At 41.6% G+C, this 15793-nt stretch overlaps 1 protein-coding gene and 1 long non-coding RNA gene across 2 annotated transcripts; one reads left to right on the top strand and one right to left on the bottom strand.

The window, feature by feature from the left end:
- Positions 1-7817: 7817 nt before the first annotated feature.
- FPGT (fucose-1-phosphate guanylyltransferase) lies at positions 7818-11658 on the bottom strand. Its single transcript, XM_075097282.1, has 4 exons — positions 11475-11658; positions 11116-11283; positions 10623-10715; positions 7818-9753 (listed from the first exon to the last, which is right to left on the bottom strand). The coding sequence occupies exons 1-4, from the start codon at positions 11551-11553 to the stop codon at positions 8303-8305; spliced, it is 1791 nt and encodes a 596-aa protein (XP_074953383.1). The 5' UTR covers positions 11554-11658; the 3' UTR covers positions 7818-8302.
- A 238-nt stretch (positions 11659-11896) lies between these two features.
- On the top strand, positions 11897-15382 carry LOC142059040 (uncharacterized). The gene is made up of 3 exons (XR_012661184.1): positions 11897-14240; positions 14806-14860; positions 15253-15382. It is a non-coding gene; the product is annotated as an uncharacterized LOC142059040 (long non-coding RNA).
- The last annotated feature ends 411 nt before the right edge of the window (positions 15383-15793 follow it).

Genomic DNA, 15793 nt, shown 5'->3' on the forward strand with positions numbered 1-15793 from the left:
GAAATGATCTTTATTTCAAATCAATTAGACCATATTCATATCTATAATTTTCTGTGAGAGGCTGTATGTTGCTTCTATACATTTCAATGTCATTCTGGTGACTTTCAGATATGTCACAGAAAATGAAAAGGATGTTTAAAGAAAATGCATTTTTGTGAAAATAAAGTACAAGAAACTCTGTGGCCCATATAATGAAACAGGTGTTTACAAAGGCTTCTCTGTGGCAGTGGATTAAAAGAAGTGTACAGAAGAATAGTACTGCTATTTTTGTTCTCACAATACTACAGTGGCATTTGCACGGGGATTAATCTTCCACATGTGCAGAGAGGAGAAAATGAAGCTGTTTCATGAGAGACTTAGGAACAAGAAGAGGCTGGAACCACTGAGCTCCAGTACAGACAAACTCCCTTTCCAAGTCAAGAACATTTCTACGCAGATCCAGATGATTGTTTGAGCTTACTTTCTTTTGCCAGTTCCCCAAATCCTTCTGGCACAGATATCTTTCAGCTGCTCATTTTTATTTCAGCTGCCTTCCCTTGTGTTCTTTTTTAAGCACCCAATTGCTCAGATTTCAATTTCCTGCCTAAAAGGTTACTGAAATAATCCTCCTCTCTCAAATTTCATAGTATAATATACACAGTATGGCTAAATCTCTGTTCATTATAGCATGCTTTCAAAGCATTCAGGGAAATCATTAAGATGATGTTCATTATGAGCCCTATTATTGCACTACACAGCACAACTAATTAAATAAAGAAAGCTGACATGAATAAAATAATTAAACACTCATCTTGGTTTTATTTGAGACTGTATCAGCCTGAGTTCCATTTCAGGACAGATGGAGCCCAGCAATGATCTAGAGGCCTGTACAAAAACTGCATCCATCTAGGAAACTCAATAAGCCTTAATCAAAATCAATCTCCAAATTTCAGTTGATGCCTCCTGTTTTAGAAGGTTCTACCTAATTGTCATTTTCAGTATTGCATCCTTTATTACTCAGAGTGGAGCAAAATCATGGGCCAGGATGCCATGATGGTCTTGTTTTCAGAATCGGATACCAGAAACCAGCAACCTCATAATTACTATTATTTTGCTGTTAAATTTTACCGTGTGGCCTTGGACATTGAGCCCATGTCCAAATCCTTGGGACAAGTTTATCCCAGCATAAGAAAATTGTTGTAATCTACCTTAACAGCAGATTGTGAAAGATTAGCTAAAGTTTGTAAAATGCAATATAAATAAAATACATACACATATCGTGTACATCAGAGTTAGATTATTACAGTCAGGAAGTGTCCAGTCTGAAGTCCTTTTGATTTTAATAAGATTTGATCACACTACAAGATAGCCCTTGTAGTAAGGACTAGCATTTCTTATGGCTAAAAAATGTGCACTTCATAAATAGCTGCAATACATGCACCAAAGGGTCCTCTCATGCCTAAATAAAGATAGTATTTGCGACATGTGTCATCAAGGATACATACAAATACTCGCTAATCTGTCATCTCATCTCTCGCTCTCCTTCTTTTGACAGAAATATTGTATCACCTCAAAAATGACATTACAGCCGCTACAGACTAACTTATCCTTGCAACTCCTTCTGGGCTCTGCGGCTCCAGTGCCTTCCTTGCCTGCTGATCCCCTGCTCACCCGATGCCCAACAGAACTCAACAAGCCGCACAGCAAGGCGCAGTAGATTAGTGAAGGTTTGGCAGATGTATGCAGGGCTGAAACACTCACTGTCAGGATACTTCATGAGAGCTCTGCAGCTCTTGTTCTTCACTTCAGAGATTTTTATCCCTGGTGGACACTAGAAATCTTTACTCCATCAACATGCTTGCCAGGGGCAAAATCCTGGCCCCTGCTTAAATCAAAAGCAAAACTCTTAGTAACTTCAATCAGATAGCATATTCATTCCAGGTTTTCAGATTTTATACTGAAGCTGATGCAGGAAAATCAACAAAACTAGCTATTTTCCATAGCTTGACAGGGTAGTGCCATGTTTCAGCATTTAAAACTCACAAATAATCCCTGCAGAAAAATATGCCTCATGTCTACCAAATCCTTTCAAGAAAATTCATCAAAGTGCCATGGATGTGTATTTTAATTTTTAAATTCCAACAGCCCTTGACAGATGGATGCCTGGATTGCCAATACCATTATCAGTCTCCATCAGCTAACATTCTCTATGGAATGGTCCATTTTCTCTGACTATTTCTATAAACTTTCTGAACTTGGACTTCATAATAATAATTTTACTGATAGTTAAGAAAGACCATGAAGGACTATGGATGCATTAGAAATTTAATGAGCAAACATGTGCTTCCTCTGGCTTAATGGAAGTTAGTGGAAGCTTACATATAAAAGGGTTTATTCCAAAGTGTGGAGTCCAAGAATGAATTTACATAATGTATGTGTGAACAAGTGCACACATAGCCCTATATGATATAAAAACACACGGGAAAATAATTACTGTACTCTATACTAAATAAAATATAATTTTTAATGTTTTTAATAATATATTACATTAAACTTGATTGTAGTTTAAAAATGAAAAATATTACAAATCTAAATATTTCAATACCTGTGGAATAAATTCATTAAGCCTGCTGACATTACCTATGGCTAATATTGACCAAAATCCACTTTTTAAAATTTGAGGCAAATATTTAGTATAAAATGAAAGCATGGAGTGGCATAAAGACTTAAAGCAGTCTAATGTTTCTTACCTAGTAAATCAAACCTATGCTTACTCCATTTCAACAGATTTTTTTTTTTAAGTTCTTTGCCTCAAGATCTAAATGTTTTATTTCCTAGCAGGGCAATTCATTGACGTGCTGCTAAGAACTGTTAAAGGAGACTGGACGTTACATGCTTCACAGACTTGTAAAAAAAAGGTATCTTAGGCCTTTATTCAAAGGTTAAGAAAATATTCCTAGCTCCTCACTGAAGTGTTTAGCCCCAAGCTATTCAACTCAGTCACATATTTTAGGAGCTATAAATGCAGCAGCATCTGACTGCACATTTGCTGTGTTGAAACTCGGACACCATTTGTTTAAGCAATAGCTTCATGGGGCTGTGCTCCACAAACTGCACAGCGGAAGATAATCTCATGAACGGGAAAAATTTCATGTTTTCAGGTATGCTGATATCCAGCTCTTTTGTGCACTGCCTATAGTACAGCCACGCTCTCTGGGGCGATGGCCAAAGAATACTTTCAGCAAATCTTTACAGAAGTTTTCCTCATTTAGATCCTTGACAGCAGGACTAAGCACAGTGAAAGTGTTATTGTCCTCAGTGAGAAAGATACAACTGAGCTTTCCAGAAGTTATCTGTGAGTTGTGTAATCTGGGGTTTTACCACAAGAGTGTGAGCCTGGGTTTATGGTCAGACCTGCAGGCTGCCGAGGTTAAGGGATTACCAGTGGAGACTACTGCCCTGTCAAACTGACACCGTCACTCTCCAACACAGTATGTCAGAATGACAGAATTTCTATGTAACACTTAGCATTTCGTAGTAACTTGGATCATTTCGACACAGGCTAGGTTAAGGAATGATAGTAATGGATAACACATCCCAGATAATAATACTTTCTGCAGGGGTGTGAGTAGTTACTTCTTACCCATCCTGGTTGCTACCGAGCCAGCACATCTGAGCAGTCCAGGGCAGGATGGGCAGGACAGCAGCATGCCAGGAAAGAAATTCTGAGAGAGAAGTACTCTAAGAAGTACCTCTTACCTCTCCTTGTGCACTTGGTGGACTGATGGAGCCTGAGTCAGCCTGTTGGCCAGGTGTCAGGCATGGCAGTCTAAGACTACAACCAGAATTCCACTCGTCTGTTTTTTTTTTCTTGGAAGAACACTGCTTCCAAGACCACAGAAGCTGCTATTTGATCAAGTCTGCCCCAACACTTTCCAAAAGCTGTTTAGTCAGTATGCATTTCCTCACTCTTTTTTTCCATTACTTATGTGTCAGAAGCAAATCCGTTTTCTATTTATATCCAGATTGCTCTCAGTAATGAAATCAATACATGGCACTTAGGGAATTTAGAATAAATGCAATTGTAACAGTTAAAGTGAATAATCATGTTAAAGGAATGCAACTTCATTTTACTGTTAGCAGTAAAGCAATCATCAGGGAAGCCTTTTCAGAACAAAGTTTGATCTCCAATTGAAGATGCAAAGTCTATGTCAAACATCTGTTTTTCCCAAAACATTTTGTATACTCTAACAATAGATGAATAGATTATGCAAATAGCAGGCTATACAAACCACAATTTCATGCTCCATGTTCTATGACTATTTTTACTTCATGACTTTATGCTTTCGTCTTGGACCTTAATGTTCTCAAATCTGCTGCTGTTTCCATTGTTAAAGTAATATTTTATAATGACTTTTAAAACTTCTATTTGCTCAGAAGTTGTTCTTATTCCTTTGAAGTCAACCCCAGCAATTCCCAACCTCCATGTCTAGCTCCTCTGTATTTCTTCGTGCTCAGAAGAGATCCTCAGGAAAAATACTGTGTCTCTTGAAAGGCTTCTTTAACAGTGAGGATGAACCCTGGTGAAGGTTAAACCAGCTTGGGTAATATTCATGAGATATTACACTAGTATCTTGTAGGTGGCATAAGAAAGATGCCATTAGGGAATTCAGTCAGTAGGGAGATAAACACTGCTGTAATGAAACATTAAATAAAACATGAAAACCTGTAGGTAAATGCAAGAGAAAAAGATGCATTGTGTTTGCAGTCAAATTACATTGATATAATACACAGCATGTTCTTAAAAATAGCATGAGATGGAAAAATTTAAAATGCAGTCATACTAGAATCAAAATTAAAAATAAATTATTTGAGGTATCTTAATATAAACAGTGTGAACAAGCTTTTTTCCATCTTGTAGTACTAAAGTATATGCTGACGGTTTATGTAATGAGCTGTTGAAAACAAAGAGGATCACGCAGCTGGGTAGGCTTGCATGCTCTCCCTGCACAGCACCTTTGTGGTGCCACAGCCTAAAACATAACACCAGGCTGGATGGAGCACTGGCACGACACTTCCTATATTTTTAAAAAAGGGGGGTGTTGAAGAGGGAACAGAGAAAAGAACATTTACAGTTGTACACATAAAAAAGACATTTTCCTTTTTGACCAGGCCATGGTGGTGGTCAGAGGCCATCTTGGGCTTAGTGAAATGATAGCATTCTCAATTCTTGGTGAAGAAGAGGGGTCAGCAGAACCACTACCATGGACTGCCAGAGGGCAAACTTTGGCCTGTTCGGGACACTGGTTTGACACAGTCTCTTGGGAGGCAGTCCTGAAGGGCAAAGGGGTCCCGGAAGGCCAGGCATTCTCCAAGAAGGAAGTCTTAAAGGCGCAGGAGCAGGCTGTCCCCATGTTCTGTAAGACGAACCAGCGGGGAAGATGACTGGCCTGGCTAAACAGAGAGGTTTTGCTGGGACTCTGGAAAAAAAGGAGAGTTTACCACTTCTGGGAAAAGGGCCAGGCAACTGAAGAAGAGTACAGAGACTTTGTTCGGTCATGCAGAGAGAAAATTAGGCAAGCAAAAGCCCAGCTAGAACTCAATCTGGCCACTGTTGTAAGAGATAACAAAAAATGTTTTTACAAATACATTAACAACAAAAAGAAAGCCAAGGAGAATCTCCATCCTTTATTGAATGTGGACGGGAACATTGCCACCAAGGATGAGGAAAAGGCTGAGGTATTTAATGCCTTCTTTGCCTCAGCCTTTAACAGTCAGACCAGTTATCCCCAGGGTATTCAGCCCCCTCAGCTGGAAGACAGGGACGGATCGCAGAATAACCCCCCCATAATCCAGGAGGAAGCAGTTTATGACCTGTTGCTCTATCTGGACACTCACAAGTCTATGGGACTGGATGGGATCCACCTTGAGAGTACTGAGGGAGCTGGTGGAGGAGCTCACCAAGCCACTCTCCATCATTTATCAGCAGTCCTGGTAAACAGGGGAGGTCCCAGACAACAGGAGGCTTGCTGATGTGATGCCCATCTACAAGAAGGGCCAGAAGGAGGATCTGGGGAACTACAGGCCTGTCAGCCTGACCTCAGTACCGGGGAAGGTTATGGAGCAATACACCTTGAGTGAGCTCACCAGACAAGTGCAGGACAACCAGGGGATCAGGCCCAGCCAGCACGGCTTCATGAAAGGCAGGTCCTGCCTGACCAGCCTGATCTCCTTCTATAACCAGGTGAGACACCTAGTGGATGAGGGAAAGGCTGTGGATGTTATCTACCTGGACTTAGTAAAGCCTTTGACACTCTCTCCCACAGCATTCTCCTAGAAGAGCTGGTGATTCATGGCTTCGACAGGTATACTTTTTGCTGGGTAAAAAACTGGCTGGATGGCCAAGCCCAGAGAGTTGTGGTGAATAGAGCTAAATCCACTTGGTGGCTGGTCACGAGCTGGGCTTCCCAGGGCTCAGTTTTGGGGCTAGTCTTATTATCTTTATCAATAATCTGGATGAGGGGATTGAGTGTGCCCTCAGTAAATTTGCAGATGACACCAAATTGGGTGGGAGTGTCAATCTGCTTGAGGGTAAGAAGACTCTGTAGAGGGTAGGAAGGCTCTGCCAGGTCCTGCGCTTTGGTCACAATAACCCCATGCAATGCTAAAGGCTTGGAGAAGAGTGTCTGGAAAGCTGCCCAGCTGAAAAGGACCTGGGTGTGTTGGTTGACAGCCGGCTGAACATGAGCCAGCAGTGTGCCCAGGTGGCCAAGAAGGGCAATGGCATCCTGGCTTGTGTCAGGAATAGTATGGCCAGCAGGAGCAGGGAAGTGATCGTGCCCCTGTCCTTAGCACTGGTGAGGCTGCACCTCGAGTACTGTGTGCAGTTTTGGGGTCCTCAGTAGAAGGACATTGAGGTGCTGGAGCATGTCCAGAGAAGGGCAACAAAGCTGGAGAAGGGTCTGGAGAACAAGTCTTACAAGGAGCAGCTGAGGTAACTGGGGTTGTTTGTTCTGGAGAAGATGAGGCTGAGGGGAGACCTTATTACTCTCTACAACCACCTGAAAGGAGGTTGTAGTGAAGTGGAGGTCAGTCTCTCCTCCCAAGTAACCAGCCATAGGATGAGAGGAAATGGCCTCAAGCTGCATCAGGGGAGGTTTTTGATGTTAAGAAAAATTTCTTCACTGAAAGAATGGTCAGGCATTGGAACAGGCTCCCAGAGAGTTGGTGGAGTCACCATCCCTGGAGGTATTAAAAAAACATGTAGGTGTGGCACTCCAGGGCATGGTTTAGGAGGCCTGAGGGTATTGGGTTGACAGTTAGACTTGATGACCCTAGAGGTGTTTTTCAACCTTAATGATTCTGTGATTCTATCTTTATTAGTAAAGGGTGGAGAAGGGGAAGAGTGAATAGGTAGTGTGTGTTTCTCTGAAGATGTGCATTGTGTTACCACTCACAATAGTTAACCTCTCTGTTGTTGCTTACTTCACCAGTCTGCATGAGGATTAAGCATCACACCAAGGCCTCTGACAGTTCAGTTTAGAGAAATATGAAATGTAGGTTTTCATGTGACACATATCAGTAAATCTGTGGATACCAAAAAAGTTGGTAGCTGCCCAATCAAACTACCAGCTTCCAAATGACTAATAGTAAAAAAAAACCAAGCCAAAAAAACCCAGTATGTCTTGATGCCAGGTTTTGACCCCAATATTATTAGTCACAAGGGAAAGAATGATCTCTCATGCAAATCCTTCCCTCTGATGAAATCCAAGAAAGTATAACAAAATGACAAAATGAAAAAAAAAAATCAAGAAAGAAAATGATTGATGCTTAAGATGTCTTGACTTAAAAAGTACTTTTATTAAATTTATCTCTACCTATTTGAAACACTACTGTAAAAAGGCATCATGAAAAGAGAGCAACATAAATTACTGCTATATCATTCCATGTTGCTGGAGCTAATGGTCTATTTTGAAAAACTTTTAAAGCAGTTTTCAGTCACATTTATAATTAATTTGTTCTGTATCACATTCCTACTGACAAAGACTACAAAACATAATAATGTGAACTCCAAGAAAAGTCACCAATTAGTGTTTTCAGAGATGTGAAATATTTCATTACTTCTTTCATCAAAAGAATAGGTTATCTGCATTTACTGCATTATTAATGTTATGCTACAACGTTGTTAATGCAATTTCCTTACTTCTACTTCACTGAGATCAGAGAAAAGGTCTGTGTATCTTTTTCTTATGATTTTTACAAGCTGGAAAGTAATCAATCATCCACAAATGAAAACAGGAAATTTGTTCAAGTACTTTTCCTTCTACAAATCAAACTTCTCCTTTCGTCTTTGTAGATGGATTTCATCATAAATTTGCTTCCTAAATTTCAACATGTCTTTTACATCTTTGAAGGTGAGCATTTCTTCAACAGACAGGAGCTTAAAGCCATTCAATTTAAAAGGTGACATATGCTGCACAGAATTTAACATTTTTAATGACATTCTAACTGACTCACTTAAAGTAGAACAAACAGGAAAGATCCTAGCAGTCCACAATCCCCAACACGTGTTCTCACTGGAGAAGAGCTGGTCTGAAACTTTTACACCCCAGAGGTCCAAGCATTCTAGTAAGCTGACTCCGAAAAACTGGAGTGAACATATATCTGACAACAATTTCACAGTCTTTTTCAAGTTGTCTTCTACACTAAACACCATACTTACATACTTTACTTGATCATGAATTTTTATACTTAGTGAACTCAGGAAACAGTTTGAAGGTATGTCTACTTTCGAATTTATGTACGATCCACTAATAATGCTGTTCTTCCCTACTGAGACTTCAGGTCCAATTCTAGAGTATTCAATAACAGATCCAGGTCCTATAAAACATCCAGGCTCAAGTATGCTTTGAATGATACTTGCTGACTGGTCCAAGGTCTCAGCTTTGTCAGAAATGATGCTAAAAGCCACAGACAGTAAATCGAGTTCAAATTTCAGTTTGCTGTCAGATGTAAAATGAAACAAATACTCCTGAGTAGTTCCAATATGATAGAACTTAGAGTTGTTTAAGACTATAACATTAAGCGTAGTTCCTTTCAGAAGGGAGCATAGCTTCTGCCGTACTTCTACTAACTGTGATTCCTCTTTTGTGACATTACTGGTATTTTTTGTGTAATCTTGAGTGGCTCCAGGTCCCAGGGCCTGGAGGAAGTCACCATATGCATCTATTTCACAGCAAAGAGTGCCCATCTGCTTATAAAATATCAGCAATTTCTTTGCAATGCTATGATCCATGTAAAATATACTGTCTGTATACACACACTCTGAGACCATTTCTGAGTCACGATGGTCTCCATAGGAACTTAGCTGAGAATAACTCCCTCTTACGCATACTGCACCACGCTGGCGCATCGTCTCAATATCAGGCTTGTGCAGGAAACGATGGCAAGATGTGTATTCAAGTCCTCCTTTTCCTGAAAAACTGGATGCATCTAAAACAAACACGCCATGAGTGGTCCCAACTGTCAGCTCTGAAGGGTGAGCCAACGCGGTAAATCCAGGTTTATCAAATGTGACAGTTTCTGTAACTTCAGTGCTGTAAAGTTCTATGTCATCTGAACACGTAATGAGAATTCCTGGTTTCATGTGACTGGGGAAATCAATGTACATGGCAAGCTTCAGTTCCAACATCTGGTGGACAGGATCGCCAAAAGGCAAAGCTGTGAAAATCTTCCCCAGCGCACTTGCATTTGGTAAACGTTGACTGTAACCACCTTGAAGAAAGATATTTTTAATTATACAGAGACACTGTATATAAGCAAGTAAAAAACTAAACCTATACAGGTATTTTACATATACACAAAGGCATAACACCCACCCCACCCCCCCAGCCCAGCTTGGTGATATACTAAGTAGTCCTCAAAAAATGACAGATGTAAAAAAATCATCAGTTATTCTACTTCAAACATTTCTCAAAGCAGATCTGACTTTTTGTCCAAAATTTAGGATGCCTTAAATAGCTTAAACTTGTTGTTGATTTAATTACCTTTAGTTTGCTTCAGAGCTGGAATATGGACCACTCATCTATAACTAAAGTGAAGAAATCAAACACCTACTTTTCCACTGATTTTTCCACTGAAAAAAAGGAGGACCCCTGTACACCCCACCCCCCACCCCCAGGAATTTTAAGTCACAGAGATAGGTCAATTACGCAGTGGTTTGGTCAGGTGACTTGTTATTACCTGGTTTCTTTCTTCTCTGCAAAACTGATGCACCTTTTTGAAGTGTTCTAGTTGGATAAAAAAGCAAGTATTCAGTCTGCCTGTGGTTATGAGGACCCCTAAGTCCCCCAGAGAGGGCCTTGCTTCTTAAATAGTTATTTCAAGGCAGGAGCTTAATTTGGATATTCTGAATTACACTTCTTTCTCCACTGTTTGACTGAACAACTTATGTGCTGAGAAGAAATGCTTAAGTGACCGTAATATCTCTTAAGCATCAATCTAAATTCAAGTGATCAGATCAGATACACTTGGAATTACTTTTCTGAGGGAACTGTATTTTAGAACTCTGACTTTGCCATCCTACTATTTTTAGAAAAAAAAAAAGTACAACTTTAGAGTGTAAAATGTAAAATAGAATTTACCAGAGTGAATTAGCAGCACAATAAAAGAAGTCCATTTATCACCGTACAGATCTTCCAAGCACCGAAGAACATGAAGTGTTGAGCCACCATTTCCTAAAGAAAAAATATTTTAGTATCTGCTGAAAAGAGCACCAGTAATATCTGTATTGACATGTGAAGCATACTGGGATCTGGTGCTGTGGCAGGACGATCAGGAAGCATGTTTTAAATGCTGCCTTCTGCTGTAGAAAGTGTGCAATTCATTTTTTAAAAAGTCTCTATGACTGCAGAGACAATATTTTAAACAAACCAAGTGTCAATGGATGCACAGCTATCTGAAATTTCCTAGACCAGTTCTGACTGAGTAGTCCTACTGTATCATAGTTGATAAAAGCATGCAAAGAAGATAACGGATAGTGCCACGGAGCCCCTTCTGCCCCTCCGAAGCCAAAACCAGCTGCTGTCAGGGCTCGTCCCGGTGCGAGCAAGGGGAAAGCCGACAACGGGTGCCCACCGATTTTCGGTCCAGGTGGATCCACAAACACATGGTACCGAGCCCCCAGGGGAAGCTCCTTTCTGCTCAGCTTCTCCGCCAGCTGCTGCCGGTAGGCGAGCGCCTGCTCCGCGTCGGCGGCCGTCACCGCCACGACGTCCCAGAACTCGCCGGGGCGGGCGGCCCTCCCTGTCGGCACAGCGGCACCGCGTCAGGCGCGCCGGCGGGGGCGGGCAGGGACGACCGGCCCCGCCGGAGCGCCGCGCCGAAGCCCGCCGCCTCCCGAGGTCCGACAGAGCGCACCCGGCCCACCGGAGCCCCGCGCTGCACGCGGCTCGGCTGGGCCGGGCCCCCGCCCGCCCCGCCCGGGGCCGCCCCACCTCTGAGCGCCGCGAACCGCGCCAGCCGCCGCGCCGTGGCCTCCCGCCGCGCCGCGCTCCGCTCGCCCGCCACCGGCATGGCGGCTCCGCCGTTCGGGGCCCGCGCCCTGGCGCTGCCGCCGCCGCCCGTGTAGCCGCGGCGTGAGGCGGACACGGAGCGCCCGACCCGGAAGAGCCGGGCTGGGACCCGGGGCGGGGCCCGGCGGGGCGGCCGGTGCCCGGGTCGGAGGCGGGCTGCCCGCCTGCCCCAGTCCGGAGCGGGCGGGAGGCTCGCCTCGGGCCGCGGCGGGGGGCGGCAGCAGCCGGGGCTGGGCCTGCCCGCTGGCGGGCGGCGAGCGGCGACTGCCGCCCCAATCCGTGGCTTCGGCGTCCCTGCCAAGTGGTGCCTTGCCCGGGTCGGGTGGGGGAAGGCGGGACGGGCTGGCTGAGGGCCTTTCCTGCCCTGCCACCGCGCCGTTCTTTTTTTTTCTTTTTTTTCTTTTCCAGTAGCACCTGTTCACTGAGTTCTTGGGTCTAAAGATGCTGCAAGTGGTGTTCAGAAGGACAACGCACCGCCCCCGCCGGCCTTGCTTGCCGGAGCTCTCCGTGAGCCCGCCGGTGCGCTCGCCTGCTAAGCGATGTACCTTCCTGGGCGCGTTGCCTGCCGTGGCCCTTGGGTTATTTAATGCCAACGAGGATTTTTAAGGAAATAAATTTCCTTTCCATTCTTTTTAGTTATACAACTTGTAAAAAATACATTCGTACATACAGGCTCAAATTTGGAAGTATTTTGCTGCCTCAAAATGCATGTCCCACTTCGAGCTCAGAATCTGAAGGGCTGGGTTTCCCCGGGGCTGACGCCGTCAGGCTGTGTGTTTGTAGAAATAGATCATCGTTCTGAGGTTTAGGATACATCTCTGGCGGTCACAGGATGAAGTAGGATGAGTTAGGTTGCTGGTCTGGTAATCTAATTAGGAAAGGCATCCTAGTTGCACATGAACAGGTCCGCTTACGTCTTCCTCGGCCATACCTGACCTGTGCATTTCCTGTGGTACCTGCAGTACACGCGCTGAGCACTGAGCTGAGCAGGGTTTGCATTTGATGAATGGATCCTACAACGACTTGTGTTGTGTGTAATTATCTGATATCTACTGGCAGTATTCACACAGCTGGAAGTTTTTCCTGCTATAGTTCTTTGCCCTAGATATTGTGATTTTTGATCTGTGGACTTCATCTGTTTCCTGAATTTAGAGTCTGCTGAGACTACAGGTACCAAATAGGAATAGATGAAAATGAAAGGAGGGTTTGTCTTGATAAGATCTCATTATGCATAAATCTTACAATAAAGAGTAGCTACTGAAAAAAAGAATTTAGGAAGTTAAAAAAAATCCAAGAAATCCATAGTTTTTCATGATTGTAAACTGCTGACAGAGAAGATTAAAGAAGAAAAGATGAATGCTGCTGCTTTATCAGTTTGAGGCTTTTCTGTGATGCATGTGATAACAGCCTTAATCAGGGTAATGTACACCACAGAGATCTGTTTGATCCTTCCTTATGTTCTCAACTTCCTCTAGTAAGGAACATAATTTATTTTGTTGAAAATAAACTTTTGCTTTTTTTCATTGGGTTCTCATTGTTGACAGCAACTCTATTGACCTCAATGAGAAAAAGTTCCTGGATCCTAAGTCCAGCTTTAAAGATTTCAGGTTTAGTTACAACAGGTGAAGATTCACTGCTTTTTACAGTTTTTTTTTAAAATACTGTCTTCCCTTTTCTTACCTTCTGGCTAATGTAGTGTTAGTGATGAATCTTATCAATTCACTGTGTTTCATGAACCCGAATAAAAGCTGCATCACCCCAATTACATTAAGAAGGGCTCTAGACAAACATGTCTAGCAAACATTTTCTATTTTAAGTCAGAAGAATGAGTGATTCTTAACAAACCTGGGAACCCTCATATATTAACCTGCATCCCATTCCTTATGAGTAATTTATTTGCCAAGGGAGAATTCCTAGCTTTCTGAGTTGGAAAAAAGGAACTGAAGTTGGGAAATCTTTTTATTGTGTTATGGTAGATCCCCCTTTATTGATTATGCTCTTCTTAGTCTATCCCTGACTCATGGGTCTTAGGACACGGTATATAATAAATACTGTTTTGGAGAGGTGTCTTTTATAGCTCATATATATTTTGCTCAATCGTGATGCAGTTTTCACAGCATGATTAAAAATATATGCTAATTTGCAAGTCATTTAGGAAACTACTAAAGATACAAGGTAATTAATGGTTTACTGACAACAATACTAATTTCTTTTTAACTGCAGCAAGCCTTCAAAGCTATAATTTCAACCCTAATGCTTGCAGCAAAATATTGCTGCAGTTCAACAGAATTTTTGTTTTGAACTTTTTGTCATTAGTCAGACTTCCTAATGCATAGGTTTCTGTTTACGCTCTCTAAGATAATCCAAGTCTAGAATAATTATTGAATCCAACTATTCATGGTAATAAATTCTTCTGAAATCATTTCAGTTGGTTGTTTATTCATCCTTTTAATAGTAATATTTTATAATCACTTAACCTGATAGTTGATTCCAGGGAATAATAGATTTTAATCATTTTCACCATTGCTCTGTCCCCCAAAATTTCAAATAATGCCTAAAGTAATGTTGGTGATTCAAGAGATTCAGTGGCAGAGCTAGTAAACCGCTCCAGGAAATGCATTTTGTCTGAGTGATGAAAGCGGAGGTGTTCACCATTTGTCCTTAGTAAAGAGTCCTGGGAGAGATTTTGTAAGAGCAAAACTATTTACGCTGGTATTTAACTGAAGTGTAAATCCCCAAATTGCTTTTTTTTTCCTATGGAAATTGTGGTTACAAAACAGCAGAAAACACATATGTTGTTGTGTGCTGCTGAAAGCTACCTCATCTCCCATCTGATCATGCTGGTCTCCCTTATCCTTCAGTGTTTGGTATAAACAGCCTTAGGTGCAGACCAGGTCTGCAATCTTTGTGCCGAGTGGAGAAGATGAATTAATATGCAACTCATTGTATTTGTGTATGAACGTTTGGTTAAGTAAATAAAATGTGAGTGTTGTGGAATCAGGCCAGTAGTTAGCAAAGTACTTTCTGTGACCCTTTGGAACGCAATATGTCGTACACAATATGTTGTTAGCACAATAGTATTTCTTACTTAAACAATTAGTGCCACTGGAATTTTTTCTACCCTGTGGGTGTATGGTATTTCATAAGTAATATTATTAAAAATATCTGGATATTTTCTTTGGTTAACTGAAATTCTCCTTTTAAATCTGAGCACATAGCTTTTTACATAGTGTTTGTATTCTTCTTTTCCTAGATCTCTGAGGGGTGAATCAAAGAAGAGAGCTTATTGTGAAGAAGTTAACTGAATAGTGAGTATCTTTTTTCTATCTCAAAAAATCTGGAACTTGAATGTCGACAAACTGTTGATCAGAGTCTGTGGTAAAATAGTTAGAAGTCCTGGTCACAGTTCAGTTAAATGGGCTGTATCTAAAGATTGTGGGGCATTTGCAGTATTGTTTTTTCACTTACAGTATGCATCCTTTCAAATAATTACATCATCAATATTTATTCACTTGGTGTTGTGCTGGAACTCCATGCATGTCAGGTAAATAATAATACTTTGTGAAGATGCAAAACCAAAGTTGATTTGTCTTTAGACTTGCATAATTGTATTCCTTGGGAGCAACATTTATTTTGAGTAACATATGATTTCTTCGTAGAGGAAGCTCTTCTGACTGAGCATATTAATTTTTTTCACTAGGAACAGGTGATTATATCTTGGGCTCACAGAATTTTTGCCATTTGTGATAAAAAGGCAAGTATTTTTCCGATACATACCCTGCTGTGTGGTGAGAAGGCCTGATACCAGGAGTTTCAGTGTTTGAGGTCTCCCTTCCTTTATAAAAGAGTGGAAGGTATAATGGTGATAATGTGCTTAGTTACCCGAGAATTCAAGATTTTTCAGTATTGAAATAGATTTGGCTTAAGGGCTGTAGTTTGGAAAAAAAAAATCTTTGCTGTACAGAGAGTATTTCTACATGTTTTAAATGACATAAATAAAAGGAAAAGTCTATATGACAGCTTACATATTGTAAGCTGGTAATGATTTATTGTTCCTACTGTGCATTGAACCGCTTCATCTGGCTCTCTGTAAATGGTTAAACCAGGAAGGCATCTGCTGCTTCCCCTATCCCCAAACTTACTTGGAGGGTTTTTCTGTAGGTATTTGGTATATGCTCTCCAGTTCTTGGTTTTAATCTACTATTTAGTCTTTCACTTCATGAGGCAAAAAGTTGAACTTT

This window comes from Phalacrocorax aristotelis, chromosome 6 (genome assembly GCF_949628215.1).
Source record: "Phalacrocorax aristotelis chromosome 6, bGulAri2.1, whole genome shotgun sequence".
NCBI classification, from domain to species: Eukaryota; Metazoa; Chordata; class Aves; order Suliformes; family Phalacrocoracidae; genus Phalacrocorax; species Phalacrocorax aristotelis.

What these genes read in the sequence shown, in the direction of transcription:
- FPGT (XM_075097282.1), bottom strand. Translation starts at nt 11,553, where the DNA reads ATGCCGGTGGCGGGCGAGCGGAGCGCGGCGCGGCGGGAGGCCACGGCG. An exon ending in TCCACCTGGACCGAAAATCG is followed by an intron (nt 10,716 to 11,115) that starts GTGGGCACCCGT and finishes TTTTTTCTTTAG; the next exon opens with GAAATGGTGGCTCAACACTT. An exon ending in TGTGCTGCTAATTCACTCTG is followed by an intron (nt 9,754 to 10,622) that starts GTAAATTCTATT and finishes TCTTTCTTCAAG; the next exon opens with GTGGTTACAGTCAACGTTTA.